This window comes from Salvia miltiorrhiza, chromosome 2 (assembly GCF_028751815.1).
Source record: "Salvia miltiorrhiza cultivar Shanhuang (shh) chromosome 2, IMPLAD_Smil_shh, whole genome shotgun sequence".
Lineage (NCBI taxonomy): Eukaryota > Viridiplantae > Streptophyta > Magnoliopsida > Lamiales > Lamiaceae > Salvia > Salvia miltiorrhiza.
The window spans coordinates 58127189-58143308 of NC_080388.1; the positions used below are offsets into that span (position 1 = coordinate 58127189).

A 16120-nucleotide genomic window follows, 5' to 3' on the forward strand; every position below is an offset into this window, starting at 1 on the left:
GTGTATCTCTCATCCTATAGATTGAAAATACATTATTATAAAGCTTTGTATGACTAACATGATTTTTTGGGTATCTCTTTTTCCCAATAATAATTTTATCAATTAAGGTTGCGTTTACTTTAGTTGTCAAATTTTCGGTGGAAATTGATGGATAAGAAAAATATTATTTTTCTCTTTTTTTTTATCACATGTTCATTAAAAAAAAATACTACTACTAATCAAGGTAATACTCTCTCCGTCCCAACTTTTAGTATTCATATTTTCATTTTAGTCCGTCACACTTTTTGGTATCTATTTATATTTTTAGTAAAAGTAGGTGGGACATTTACTTTATTTTAATTAATTTAACACTCACATAAAAGGTAGAACTCTTATTCACTTTATTAAAATTAGTGCTAGTTCTAATGGATACTAAAAATTGAGACAAAGAAATATTATTCAACATTGACAAAAATTGAGGAAAAAGAAATTATTTGAAAAAATATTTAATCTGTATATAAAAAAAATTATCACAATAAATATATAAAGATAATAAGAAAAATAAAAATATATTTTCCCACTACACTTTTATCAAAGTAAACGCCCGCTAAAATAAACGGCCTAAATTGTTAGGAATAAACAGCTACACAACGCATCTACTACACCTTTAGGAAAAGCGTAGGACTCACCCGCCATTTGGTGGGGAAACAAGGGTAAATTCGTCCTATCAAATTCAACTCCTTTTCTCCCTCTCGCCACCCTCACTCCTCTCTTACGCTTCCCTTCCACCACCGTCACCCTCCGCTCCCAACCACTCTCCACGCCCGCACTCGGCGGCGGAGTACGCCCCTACACACCATTTCCCGGGCGAGATAAAAAGCATTACCAAACATGACGACTCCGCCGCCGCCGAGGGCAACTCCGGGCCCCAACACGCCGCTGCTCCGCGCGGGGGCCCCGGCCCCGGCCCGGCCCGCCAGAGTGAAGCTGCGGACCCTGCTGCGCGTGGCGTCGGTCTCGTGCGGAATTCAGTTCGGTTGGGCGCTGCAGCTATCGCTATTGACCCCGTACGTGCAGGAGCTGGGCATACCGCACGCGTGGGCCAGCATCATCTGGCTCTGCGGCCCCATCTCCGGCCTCTTCGTGCAACCGCTCGTCGGCCAGTTCAGCGACCGCTGCACCAGCCGCTTCGGCCGCCGCCGCCCCTTCATAGTCGTCGGCGCCCTCTCCATCGTCTTCTCCGTCCTCATCATCGGCTTCGCCGCCGACCTCGGCTGGTGGCTCGGCGATCGCCGCGACACCGGCGAGATTAAGATTAGGGCGGTCGCGGTCTTCGTGATCGGTTTCTGGGTTCTCGACGTCGCAAATAATATGACTCAGGGCCCCTGCCGCGCACTCCTCGCTGATCTAACAGGTATATTATATCCATTTTTAAATTTCCTATTTTGTTTCAAAGTATAATTCATTTTTCGCTCTGTGTTTTCATTAATGTTCTGTGTTTTTCTTTGTAATTTTTGGTAGATTATATTGGTTATTGAGTTTATTGTTTCGGATTTTTTTTCTCCACATTAGCATGTGATGGAAATCAGTGCAGAGAAAAGATCTAAGCTTTGGATTAGTTGCAGTTACAGTCGGTAGCTTTCTATAAAGGTGGTGAAGTTCTAGCAGGAAAATGGAGTTTTTTGTCTTATTATGGGTGGAATAGGAAGTTTGACTTTTTAGATTTCTTTTGTGGGGAAGGGTCAGAGGTTTTGCACATTGAATGTTCGGTTATACTAAAATTTGTCGCCATCGGATTGTTGGAAGGCGTATTGTCATTGAATTTGGGATACACATGATTAGTTTTGAGTGTGTGAAGGGCATACCAAGTAAATGTAAGAAACTGATCTGGATGCTTTCAGTCGCATTGTTATTTCGGGTTTTGGTGAAAAATGTTATTGCCTTGCCTTGTGGGATCACTATATTTTTTGTAAAGGCTGTTTTGTGATGTTGGTGTAGTTACTCTGTTGTTTTGCTTCCCGTCCTTTTACATGGGTGCGCCCTTCTTTTCCCTTCTCATGTATCGGGTTCTGCTGAAACGAGCACAGAGCACCTTAAAAGCATAAAGATTATTGTCAATTCATCTTTGAGTTTCCACATAAGTACTCCATGAATCATAATGAAGAAGGCTAGTCTACATTTGAATAAAATGCTACTCATAGTAATAGGATGGATATAGTTGGAGAAAAAGAAATGTGCTTCTTGCGGTCTTGCTTTTACACCTGTTCATCTTTTACAAAGTTCTATTTTTTATGTAAGCGTCATCTTTCATCAATTAAGTACTTTCTGAATTAGGATGCCCTTTGATAATTAATGGTCTTCTTTTGTTACATGTCATGATAGGAAAGGATCACAGGAGAACTCGAGTAGCAAATGCTTATTTCTCCCTATTTATGGCTGTTGGTAATATACTTGGATATGCAGCTGGATCCTACAGTGGCTGGTTCAAGATTTTCCCTTTTACTCTTACTTCTGCTTGCAACGTCAGCTGTGCTAATCTGAAGGCAGCATTCATTATTGATGTGGTATTTATCGTAGTAACTACATGCATAAGCCTGTCAGCAGCTAAAGAACAGCCCTTGACATCTCTCAGTGCTTCTCCTCAATCTGGTGAAGAAGGTTCTTATGAGCGTGAAGCTTTACTTTGGGAACTCTTTGGAACATTTAGATATCTCCCTGGTACTGTTTGGGTAATCCTTCTTGTTACTGCCCTAACCTGGATCGGGTGGTTTCCATTTATTCTTTTTGATACGGATTGGATGGGTCGTGAGATATATGGTGGGGAGCCTAATGCTGGGGACAATTACAACCAGGGAGTGAGAATGGGTTCACTCGGCCTGATGTTGAACTCGGTGGTCCTTGGGATCACATCTGTGTTTATGGAAAAGCTTTGCCGGAGATGGGGTGCTGGTTTCACATGGGGACTTTCGAATGTCCTCATGGGCCTCATCTTTGTAGCAATGCTTATCATTGGTGCCATCAGGAGTAATATGGATCTTAACGGCGGTCCTCCTCCAGATGGTATTGTGGTAGCTGCCCTACTAGCATTTACATTTCTTGGTGCTCCGTTGGCCGTAAGTTGCTAAATTCTTTCTGAAGTTTGCTGCAATATTCTTTTTTCTGTTAAAGCATCTGTATGAGTACTAAGTAATAATTGTTATATTTCATCTAACTGAAGTGGTCCCAAATGCTTATCTGTCTTGCAATTGATGTGTCTCATTTTTCGAAAAATTACTTGGTGAAATTAGCATATACTACTCCCTGAATGCACCATCTTAACTCTCTCTATTGCTTTACTCGTGGCAATTGGGACTACTGGACTTTAGAGAACGCTATAAATTTTTAACCTCAGATATTTGCTGTATTAATTTCTGATGTGTAGTTTAACTGCAGATGACATATAGTGTTCCTTATGCATTGGTATCTACACGAATTGAAGCTTTAGGCCTTGGCCAAGGTTGGTTTATCGCTGTCTTGATCTTGCAGTATGTAGTCGGATATCACTTTGAGAAATGATTTCAATCTTGCAGGGTTATCCATGGGTGTTCTGAACATGGCAATTGTAATCCCACAGGTATAGACTGCTTTCGTGTAGTTCAAATCATATAAATTTTTATTGTTTCGTGCCTGCTGCTGGCTTTGGTCGAAGCTGAATTTGATCACATTAATAGAGATAACTATGAAAAAAACAAAATTATTGTGCTTCCTGAATGTGCAAGTTGTCTTTGAAACCCTTCCTCTTCAGCGATTATTCATCCTATGCTTTTGTTCTGGAATATCTTTGTCTCTGGTGAGATTTTTCGTGTGGCAATCACAACGAAAAGTGCAGGAGACGAGTACACTTGATAAACTTACTAGTTCCAATTTTGAGAACAGATGATCGTGTCCCTGGGAGCCGGTCCATGGGATCAACTCTTTGGTGGTGGCAATGCCCCAGCCATAGCTGTCGGAGCAATTTCTGCATTTATCGGAGGGCTTATTGCCATCTTGGCGATTCCTAGAACAAGGGTTGAAAAACCTAGGATCCACCATTAGGTACCAGCTCAGCCATTCGGAGTTTAGAACAACTTTTCCATATCAGAACATGGTATATCTGAAGTTAGAAGGTCCTAGACATCGTTGCGTTTCTGATTCTGCTGGTACGTATCCGTGGTTTTGGATTCATATACTGTATTTGTATAGGAGGAATGCATTAAATCTATCTAGGAATCACATGGATTCTGCAGAAAATGGCTGGAGGGGGGAATCTGTGAAGCTTGTATCGTATTTGGATTTACGTTTTCCACGTGTAGAATAAAGAAGGCACGACGTGAGCATCGTTTGAGTGAAGTTTTGTTGTCATGTAACTGATTCACGTATATATGTCTGGGGAGACCATTTACGGCGGCCAAGTCCGGTGTCGTCGGAGTATACAACCGAACAGTGAACAGGTAGTAGTTAAGAAGAATAAATTTCTTAAATGGTCTCTTTGATCATCATGGATGAATCGTGTGTTTGATGTTATTGGCATGCTCAAATTGTAGTAACTAAGTAGTGTGTAAATTATGATCCAGAATTGCAATAAAATATGTATCATCTGTGTACAATTTATGCAACATTCTTTCTGAAAAATGCAATCTATCCCAAACTCATTTGCTGTTTCGTTTTCTACAAAGAAATCATTGATATACCTTTGGGCTGGGCTGGATTTTATATATTGATCATAAGTAAATTAACATAAAGGTAACTGGAAAAAATGTATTATCATTCTTATCTTCCTCAAACATCCTTACTCTTCCGACCCTGTTTGAGGAGTTCTTAATATATTTACACGATCAAAAAATTCCATCCAGCTGATATTTACTTTTCTCAATGAAAAGTATATACTATTATAATTACTTAATTAGCATTCGAGAATTTGCACCAATTATTGTTAAAATTTTATTCCTACTTGTCTGTCTAATTTATGATGCAGCATCGAAGATCGGAACCATTTGGCGTGTAAAAAAAAATTGAGTATAAGAAGCCACGAGACCGACTTGCATTGTCCCACCCACTCCCACTTTATTATTTCCATCTAGAATTCAAGTGTACCATTTATTTTTAATAATGATCTATAATTAATTACAATAGGGTAACAACAAAAAAGTAAATTCTCTAAAATTGTTGCATAACATAAACATGAAAACAATAAGATGCAATGGATGGAATATAAGAAAATTAGGAAAAGATTAGTGAAACTTGAGCATTTCGTAAAATGGCAATACTAGACTATAGGTGGTTGTTTTGTACATATAGTAGTTGTTGGTCAAACTCCACATGTACATATATTTCTAACCCTCGTGCAGAGTTCGCCCCAAATCAATAATACTATAATATAAGTTGTTAATTATTTTGATTAACAACTCTAATTACACACAACCATATACTTTTGTCTACTACTTAAGCTATTGATTACTAGTTGTATGTTTTTTATTAACAACTCTAATTACTACTTAACCATATACTTTTGTCTACACACAACCATATAGTAGTACTGATTAAGCTATTGTGTGATCATAAGCATGGATTACTAGTTGTATGTCAACATGTTGGGTTTTCAATATGCTACTCCCTCCCTCCATGCACGAAACAAGCTCTCATTTGCCCTTAAATTTTTGTCCATAAAATAAACTCATATTCTACTTTTTGGACAATATATCTTCTTATTTCCTATATCTACTACCTTTATTATTAATGGACCCACCTCACAATACCTTTATCACTCTTGTCAATTACCCTTTTATTTAACTCACAACACCTTTATCAATTTTTTTAATTTTCGTACCGAGCATCAAATGAAAGTTTATTTTGTGGATGGAGTGAGTATATATTAGCTAGTGGAATAACAGGATGTGTCCATAACACTAAACATATATATGTATAACCAATTAATTAAATTAAGTGAAAAAACGGCTGCGTCCGTTCACCAATTCAAATATATAACCAATTAATGTAATAAGAGATAAAAGAAGTCCTTAAAAATTATTGCATGAGCCACTTTTGATATGCTGTAAGTTCAATAGAAAAAAAAAATGTACAAATGGGCTGATGCGCTGTAAATCAAAAGAAAAAATAGATACAAGTGCTGCAAAATCAAAAGTAAGTAACAATTACAAATAATAGGGTAATATAAGGAAAACTGGGAAATAAAATAATAAAAATACAAAAATGGTAAGAAATACAAGTGTTGCAATATCAAAAGTAAGTAACAATTACAAATAATGGGGTAATATAAGGAAAATTGGGAAATAGAATAATAAAAATACAAAAATGGAAAGTAAGTAACAATTACAAATAATGGGGTAATATAAGGAAAATTGGGAAATAAAATAATAAAAATACAAAAATGGGGTGAGAGAGGCTCGAACTCTCGACCTCAGGATCACTCTATAAAGCTATGAGACCTACGCGCTAGCCAACTGCGCCACCACCCCATATGTTTATTATTTCAATACATTTATATATAATAAGTAGCTGAATTATTAATTATTTACACACTCGATCTACTTTTGTTGTATAAAGACGTTTATAACAACTAAAAGAACGGAAGGAAAAGTTGTAGTATTCAACAAGGTAGGATTTGGAAAATATATTTTTTATCCAACAATACACTTTACCTTGTTTTTTAAAATATGACCAACCAAAAACTGTAATTGCCATGATTATCGATATAAAAAAATATTTTGGAAATAAAATTATTAAACGTCCCATATTAAAGTAAGTGCTTAATTGCCAATGCCTCATTGTGTTGATTCCCAAGCTGGAAAAATAAAAAATAGATTCAGATTCTGGGGCTCTTAGCCTATGCATGCTATGCAACACCGCTTACAAGATTCTGTGCCAGCAAACTAACTGCTTTCATCAAAGGTAAGTTAATTAGTTTTGAATGTCAGCACTAGCTAAGGAGGCGGCAGAATTAAAGGGAAAAGGGAATACGCTATGAAATTTGACATGAGCAAAGCGTATAACAGAATGATATGAGATTATTTAGGGTTCCCAAGAAATTAAATTAAGCTCATCATGCATTCTCCTCAATATATATGAGTATTGCATGTTTTGATATGCTTTGGTCTACCATAAATTAATTTCCCTAGCTCTTGGTTGAAGGATATTGCACAATTGGCTACGTAATTTTACTAACTGGCTTGGTTCATATTCCAGTGAAATAAGTTGGAGAACTCTTAGTAATAAAGATAAAAAAATACAATCATGAAAATTATATTAATGTAGCATATATATGTCCTAATTAAACGGGTAATATATATATGCATATGGTGAGTGGTGACAAAATGAAGAATGGGAATGGGGCCTGATGAGAAACGATTTGTGAATGTTGTGACTCTCAAGTTGAGTAATAGCCAAAAGTTGTGTGGCTCTTAATATGCAGTTGCAGACATGGTAAACTGTGGTCGCATCACAATGAACTATAACATGCTGTTTTGGGACAAACACAGCCTTTTCCATGGCCACAAATATTAATGTCCCAAAACAACATGCTTCTTTTCCAATAATTCCTATTTGCACAGATTGTTTTAATTTCTGAGATGAATTATGATTATAACAAATTTCTTTTCGTTTTTATGGATAGATTTGATTGTATGCCTCACAATGGGGATAATCTTTTGGAGCTTCATATCTATACTTCGTGAAATGTGTGTTTCAATTCCCTCTATCATGATAATTATATAAGTACTTGAAAGACAAAACACAATAATATAGTATATGTCAATTCATGACAACTAGAGGGAATTGATGAATCTAGTATTGCTTTTCAATCAATTCATGCCTCCCATTTAAGCATTGAAGATTTATTCTCATATGTATAAAATGAGAGAGAGAGAGAGAGAGAGATGAAAATAAATTGCACTCATTTATTCAATCTAAAAACAGGTACGGTTCATTCGAAAATACAAACAAATTCATAATTTATTTGATTTAAGCAGATGCCCTTGCTTGATGTGTATTAGTTCAAGACTTTAATAGATTTCTGCAGACTTTTAAAGTCTGGGTGTATTAGTTCAAAACTTTTAAAAGTGTATGAAAATCTGGGTATATTCATTCAAGACTTTTAAAAGTCTATACAAATTCGAGTGTATTAGTTCAAGACTTTTAAAAATCTATGAAAATCTGGGTGTATTCGTTAATCTATGGACTTTAAAGTTGGAATGACTTTCATTGATTTCGTTGAAAAAATAGGCATGAACAAATCCGAACACAGACCACTAGAATTCACAAATCTTGCAAAGTACTCCTCGCGCTCGCTAGGTGCCAGCGCCCGCGGCCAAGAAGCCAGTGGCCGCTGGACCCAGCGCTCGCGTGAACCGAATGCCAGCGCTCGCTGGGGCGTGTCTTCTCTCCTTGAAGCCAGTGGTCGCTGGCCTTCAGCGAGCGCTAGGTCTCCACGCCCGCTCACTTTGTGGATTTCAACTCCGAGAAAATCACGACAGATTCTTGCTAATTCATTTAAAATTCGACCAAGAATTCATTCAAAATCATGAAGAATCCGTGAGAATTCTATAGACTTTTAAAATCCACGGGCTTTTAAAATCTACATAAGTCTTAAACTAATACACCCCCCAAATTTCCTTTTTTATATTTCACCAGTAATTAATTTATACCACATGTGATAAAGTTATGCTACAAATTCATATTATTAAAAAATAGGAACTATGAATTGTGAAAATATTATGAATTCGTTATAAAAAAATGAAGAATTCAAAAAATTTAAATTTTTGTCCCATGAACTTCGAACTCAAGACTATAAATTCATTCAATAAAGTAATAAAAATATCATAGATCACTATGATCTAAGGGTTAAAAATGGTTACTAGTTTATATTTTAAAATGATTTTTTTATTTTATACAACTTCATACCATATATATATATATATATATATATATATATATATAGGGAAGGGCTACCGTGAAAACACATCTTTTTGTAAAAACTAAAAACGGCTAAAATGTATGAATTCTATGTAGAACACGTATGAATTAGCTGTGTAACTATATGAATTGCGAAATTCATGTGTGTTCTACATAGAATTCAGTCGAATTCGCAATTCATACAGTTACACAGCTAATTCATACGTGTTCTACATAGAATTCAGTCGAATTCGCAATTCATACAGTTACACAGCTAATTCATACGTGTTCTACATAGAATTCAGCCGTTTTTAGTTTTTACAAAAAGATGTGTTTTTATTATAGCCCACACCTATATATATATATATATATATATATATATATATATATATATAGGGAGAGGCTAAAATAAAAACCAAAGTTATACTATAAAATAGGAACTAATCTAGGCCATTAGATATTAAGCAATTAACGGCTGGATTTAGTTTTTAATCTCTTCAGTCAATTTTCGTTTTATTTGATTATTGGGTAAATAAGTAATTTTATACTTTTAATAAATATCTTTTCCTTAATTGTGGGGATTACATTTAAGTGTATATCTTTTTTTATCTATTCCTAATTCACAATTATACACGACAATTAGAAAACTGAAAACCTACGTCAGTTCTTGTGAACACCCAAGAAAATCAATGGAGAAGCAATTTTTATACATATTACATATTTTATGCTTAATCTATATTCCATTTTTTGTGATCTATGTTATAATTCTCATGTTTCACGAGATTGTTGCGTTTTTTTATCTAATCTCATATAACAACAAATGAAGAACAATATTTTTATAGAAAAGACATGGCTATGTAAATTATACCTCTTTTAATTTGTTATTTTTATTTGTTTATGATTTAATGCTTCGTAATGTATGATACCTCTAAATTGCTTTGTGATTTTCATCTACTATTGTATTGGTATGGATTATGTAGATATATGCCACGATCGATGTATAATTCATCATGATTACACTTTTAATTCATTATTTTACAATTTACATTTGGAAAATGATCTAGCATGAACCAGTACGCATTAAATCACATTTAAGATGAACTATTATATATTGTTTAGTTTATTTGTAAAATAATATGAATTCGAACTAGCACGAACTAAATTTTAATTAACTATGAACTCGCATGAGAAAAAAGGCATCAAAGTGGGGCACAGGTAAAAGAATTAAAAATATATTATGTATGAATTATACGAATAATATGTAATAGTATTCTGAATCTCAACATGTGTTAAGTAAATGAATTATAAATACATAAAGTATGATTATACGTACACATAATCTGAATATTTATTTCATTTTTTTGGATGAATCAATCGGAATTATTATTGGGTTTTCTAATTCTGAATGTCAATGATAGCGTTTTCTTTTCCAAAAAATTGAGCAATATTTTCGGAATCGAGTCATTAAGGTGGAGAGAGATTAAAATGCAATATCCAAATATACCCTTGGGCCATACTTAACTATGAACTATAGGTACAACATTTTCGAATGTAACGGCCCATGATAATCTAATCTCAACCGTCCAAGATTTAATATAAATGGTCAAGATTTGTTCTTATATTATAGTCTAAGGGGAGTTTTTTGTATAGCCCTCCCCTATATATATATAATTAATTAATTATATTTTGAAAATTTTCATACTTGTACATAATTGTATATATCCAAATATTTATATTCACCAATAAATGGGTTACAGGCTGGGTCAGAAAAGGGAAAATATTGCTCCGACGGATATTTTTTCATGTGAATGATAACTTTTTTGCATAAAATTCTTGCATGATTGTGCAATAAATGGACGTGAGTACTTTGCAGAAGCAAGAAATGTAGGCCCCAATTTCTCACTTCTCCCATGTATATATACACACCTTGAGTAATAGCTTTCTCCCCAAATATGTTATTTTCCCATATTTTTCTTTTGCTTCTCAAGCTTGAAATTAAAAATCATAACTGCCTCACTTGATCACTAGCCTTCCTCCTACTATATATAACTGGCCTTTAATTTTCGTCCAACTAATTCTAGACGACGAACTCTCCAATCATATTTCAATTTAATACCAAAAAAGAAAAGAAAAGAAAGCTATGTGCCACCTTAAACCAACTCCTCTTCCCTCCTATTCCCCTACTTCTAACAAAAGCCATATCGTGGATCCTCCCACAGACGATCAAGAACTCCATAGATGGCCAACTGCATCCCAGGTAACTAATTATATATAACAAGCAAGTGCAACCATGCATTACTTTTAATTAATTTCTTGAAATTATTTTAGGTGATTGAAGAAGTGAAAGCCATAGGCAAAATATCCGGACCCACAACAATCACTGGGCTGATTCTATTCTCAAGAAGCATGATCTCAATGCTCTTCCTCGGCTACCTCGGCGACCTCGAGCTCGCGGGCGGCGCCCTCGCCATCGGCATCGCCAACATCACCGGATACGCCGTCTTATCCGGCCTCGCCATGGGCATGGACCCCATCTGCGCCCAGGCCTACGGCGCCGACCAAATGAACCTCCTCGCTCTCACTCTCCACCGCACCATCGCCCTCCTCCTCGCCGCCTCCCTCCCCATCGCCGCCGTCTGGTTCAACATCAACCACATCCTCCTATGGTGCAACCAAGACGCGCAGATCTCCTCGGTTGCGCAGAATTTCGTCGCCTTCGCCATTCCCGACCTCTTCTTCCTCTCCTTCCTCCACCCTCTCAGGATCTTCCTGAGGGCGCAGGGGGTCACGCTGCCGGTCATGGCGCTCACGTTCGCCGCCATTCTGCTGCACATTCCCGCCAATTTCATGCTCGTCAAGTATCTCGAGCTCGGCGTCGCCGGCGTCGCGCTGGCGACGGCGCTCACCGATTTAAACCTAATTTTGTTCCTGTGTCTATTTGTGCGTATATCGGGGGTGTGCGAGAGGTCGTGGATTTCTCCAACGGCGGAGTGCCTACGTGGATGGTCGGCGCTGCTCAGCCTCGCCGTGCCGGCGTGCGTCTCCGTTTGTCTGGAGTGGTGGTGGTACGAGCTGATGATCGTGCTGTGCGGGCTGCTGGCGAACCCCAGGGCTACGATTTCCTCAATGGGGATTTTGATCCAGACGACGTCCTTCATGTACGTCTTTCCTTCGGCTTTAAGCCTCGGCGTGGCGACGAGGGTGGGGAACGAGCTCGGGGCGGGGCGACCGGCGAGGGCACGCGTCGCCTCCATCGCGGCGCTGCTCTGCGCCGCTGCGATGGGCGTGGCGGCTGTGGCGTTCGCGACCGCGATGAGGGAGAGGTGGGGGCGGTTGTTCACGGACGACGGCGAGATCCTGAAGCTGACGGCGGCGGCGCTGCCGATAGCGGGGCTGTGTGAGCTGGGGAACTGCCCGCAGACGGCGGCGGGAGGGGTCCTGCGGGGGAGCGCGCGGGCGGGGGTGGGGGCGAGGGTGAACCTGGGGTCGTTCTATCTGGTGGGGATGCCGGCGGCGTTCGTGATGGGGTTCGGGATGGGGATGGGGTTTAGGGGGCTGTGGGTGGGGCTGTTGGCGGCGCAGGTGAGCTGCGCGGCGGCGATGGTGGCGGTGCTGTGGAGGACGGATTGGAGGGAGGAGATGGAGAGAGGGAGGGAGGTGAGGGGAGTGAAGAAAAGGGATGGTGTTTCTGATGCTCAAATTATTTATAGGAATGATGAGATGATGAAGCTTCAAACTCAACATAACCCTCTCATTCTTGTTGTGTGTTGATAATGATTGCTTTTCATTGTTTTTTCAACTTTCATTACATCGTCATCCTATTTTGTGAGCACGTGACAATAATATTTTTTTTAATATTATTCTTTATAGTAATAGTTGATTTTCCAATTATCATAATGTTTAAGACACCCAAACTTTAATACTCTCTTCGTCCCATAAATATGCACAGTTGATCACGATTCAAATTTTAATAAAGAATTGTTTGGAGCAATGATAATGGAAAAAATGTCCCACATTAAAGGTATTATTAAGTAAATTATGAATAAATAGTGTAAGTTACATGAGTAAAATTGTGAAAATTATGTGCAGAATAGTGTTTAAAAATAGAATATGCATAAATTTGTAAATTTGGGAGACGTAAAAATGAAAAATATGCATAAATATGAGGGACGAAAGAAGTATGTAATATGTGACGAGTTCGGTTTAGAGTGCAAACTCCATAGTTACCTCTTTTTTGAAATTAAAAAAATATATATCATAAATTACGAGAATATTTTGATAATATGTGTACATTTAAGATTGATAATTTTTAACACGACATGAGCATATAAGAAATTAATTGATTAAATGTTCAATTTTATGATGTTTGTGTTCTTACGGTATATTGGTATAATAATTCTTGTGTATGTTAATATTCTGTCCATGTAATTTTTGTATAACACAATAATTTTGTGGCAGATTCGTGAGCGTGCCGATCCTCATATAACACGATAATAATTACATATATTATTAATATTATTTTTATTTTTATTTCTAATTTTTTTTCCTATTTAGATTTGAAGCTATCGTATTGTGTCATCGTTATATATACCGTATACAAATTAATAAGTTTAGTATATATAAATATAAATAATTATAGATATATCATTTGTTTTATCCAAATATTTCTTCGTTTTTGGGAAATTCATTCATAGGTTTCTGTAGTTTCATTACCATTTTTATTTTTATTTTTATACATTATTTTTATTTTTTTTACTTTTGCAAATACATTTTTTTGTAATATATAGGTCCTTCCACCACTATGTTTGATATCAAATCTTTATTAGAGCATCAACAACCGTGCACCCATATGGGTGCAACCACTTCTATTGCACTCATTCCAGCAATGGTATTGCACCCACTTGGGTGCAATGAATTTAATTTTATTTTTGATATAGTTTTTTTCTAGTTTCAATTTTAAATTTACAATACTTGATAAATTAAAATTTCACTGAATTCAAATTTAAATCCTACATTGATTGAATTAAAGTTGCAATACAAGAAATTAAAATCTTAAATTACTTAAATTAAAACAAACATAAAATAAAAAATCCTAAAAATCTAGTGTATTTTTTTTAAAATTTGCATCCACCAATTTTGCTAATTTTTTTAAAATTTGTTTTTAAAAATTTGCTATTTTTTTCAATTTTAAAATTTGTTTTTTCAATTTTGCTATATTATTTTTTTTGCTTGAAAAGGGGCGCGTGTTGCCACCGCCCCTCCTTTGCACTCGGTGCGGCCGCTTGCTCGATCCCGCCATTGCACCCGCCGTTGTTGATGCTCTTAACAAAACTAACGAATTCGTTAACCTTCCATTATTCATTCATGTATTTATACGATGTTAATATATATATATATATATATATATATATATATATATATGTGGTAAATAATTGAGATTAATTGGTAGGGTTTCTTTTCCAACTTATTCACACATAAGCTTCAATGACAACTATTCATGACGCATGTCTGCTCAAAAAAAAAAAAGACACTATTCACGCATAAGCTCCAATTTCTCCAAAATCTAAGAATCCAAGAAAAAAGATTCATCCAAATTCCATCAGCTTATTGCATAAATCTTGAAAATTCCTCTCAATTTCAAGCTTGAAATAGCCTTCCATCTGCCAGTCTCTCACCAATGACCTTCTTTTAGTAATTTTTTTTTTAATTTAATTTTTCCATCAAAGTTTCGTCGAATATTTTTTTTATAAAGGGTAAGATTAATAAAAGTTATAAAAATCTGACTAGCGCTGTCAATAAGAACAGAATGATAATAAAATATTGAAATAGAATGACCTACTAAAAAAATGTAAATAAAAAAAGTTAAACAAATGATCGACTTAAGAAATTGAATATTGTTTAATATATATAATTTTATTTTATATATATTGAACAAATATATACAATTAATTTTGGCACTTTAAATGTTCATACTTTATTTATTTAAAATCATATATGATATATAATATATCAAATTAAAGTTCTTGTCGAGATCTTTAATTCAAGATGCATATTATATATTTTTTCATGAATATAATTGCACAATTTCATTAACAAATTACAGAGAAATGATTTAATGTGTGAAGTTTTAGCAGGAAAATATTTAGGCTTATGGTACTCTTTTTATATATATACATATGAGATTAAAAGAGTGTGTGTTGGTCAGGCGGTAGAGTGATCAATAGCTAAAGCAAAAGATCTTGGGTTCGAGTTCACCGTGGCGAGGTCTTTAATTTTTTTTATTTAATTATTAAGTTATTAAAAAATGAGATTAAAAAAATAAACAAAAGAGTTAAGATGTACAAATGAAACAAAAAAATGGAAAGTAATGAAATTAAAAAATAAACAAAATAGTTAGAATGTAAAAATGAAAAAAAAATATATAGGGGTTCAAATTCACCGTGGCAAGGTCTTTAATTTTTTTATTTAATTATTATGTTATTAAAAAAATGAGATTAAAAAATAAACAAAAGAGTTAGAATGTACAAATTAAACAAAAAAAATTGGAAAGTAATGAAATTTAAAAATAAACAAAAGAGTTAGGACGTAAAAATGAAAAAGAAAAAAAAATAAGATTAAAAAATAAACAAAAGAGTTAGAATGTACAAATTAAACAAAAAAAATTGGAAAGTAATGAAATTTAAAAATAAACAAAAGAGTTAAGACGTAAAAATGAAAAAGAAAAAAAAAATAGGGCCCAACCGGGTTCGAACCGGTGACCTCTTGATCTGCAGTCAAATGCTCTACCACTGAGCTATGGACCCTTGACGTTGAATAGTTGCAAATAAATGTTATTTAATCGCATAAGAAAAGAGAGTTGAAACTCCAAACTTTATTCATCTATCATACTTTTGTAGTCATCTTCAATTACTTAATGAAACAACTAAATAGTCTTATATCGACAATCAATATTTTGTACACCTTTTTATATTTTCTTGTTCGGATCTTTTCTCAATATATAATTAACTCCCTCTTTCAAGTCTTTTGAAGATGGTGAAAAGAGCCACTATAGATGAAGGACGTGGGAGAGGAAGATGGGTGTAATTTTTATAGTTATACAATCTTATAAATTATTAAATGTTATTTCTATTACGAATGACTTTGAATGTTAATTGTAGGCAATTATATCTCTTGGGGATGGTTTCAGGCGCAGTTACTAAAAATTTAGCAAGTTCAA

The 16120-nt window shown here is 35.5% G+C and overlaps 2 protein-coding genes and 2 non-coding genes across 5 annotated transcripts; 2 read left to right on the forward strand and 2 right to left on the reverse strand.

The window, feature by feature from the left end:
- The first annotated feature begins 602 nt into the window (after positions 1-602).
- Positions 603-4649, forward strand: LOC131010630 (sucrose transport protein SUC4). 2 transcript variants are annotated; one of them, XR_009096632.1, is made up of 6 exons: positions 603-1393; positions 2362-3092; positions 3412-3475; positions 3549-3592; positions 3895-4157; positions 4245-4649. XR_009096632.1 is itself a non-coding variant. In XM_057938244.1 (5 exons), exons 1-5 carry the CDS (start codon positions 871-873, stop codon positions 4051-4053), a joined length of 1521 nt encoding a protein of 506 aa, XP_057794227.1. In that variant the 5' UTR covers positions 603-870; the 3' UTR covers positions 4054-4649. The 2 variants fall into 2 exon arrangements, 1 of the variants encoding a protein (XP_057794227.1); XM_057938244.1 differs by having other exon boundaries at positions 3895-4649.
- A 1737-nt stretch (positions 4650-6386) lies between these two features.
- On the reverse strand, positions 6387-6473 carry TRNAM-CAU (transfer RNA methionine (anticodon CAU)). Its single transcript is given in 2 exon segments — positions 6387-6422; positions 6436-6473. It is a non-coding gene; the product is annotated as a tRNA-Met (tRNA).
- A 4266-nt stretch (positions 6474-10739) lies between these two features.
- LOC131010631 (protein DETOXIFICATION 48-like) lies at positions 10740-12775 on the forward strand. The gene is made up of 2 exons (XM_057938245.1): positions 10740-11161; positions 11233-12775. Exons 1-2 carry the CDS (start codon positions 11045-11047, stop codon positions 12673-12675), a joined length of 1560 nt encoding a protein of 519 aa, XP_057794228.1. The 5' UTR covers positions 10740-11044; the 3' UTR covers positions 12676-12775.
- Positions 12776-15635: 2860 nt separating this feature from the next.
- Positions 15636-15707, reverse strand: TRNAC-GCA (transfer RNA cysteine (anticodon GCA)). The gene has a single exon. It is a non-coding gene; the product is annotated as a tRNA-Cys (tRNA).
- Positions 15708-16120: the final 413 nt, after the last annotated feature.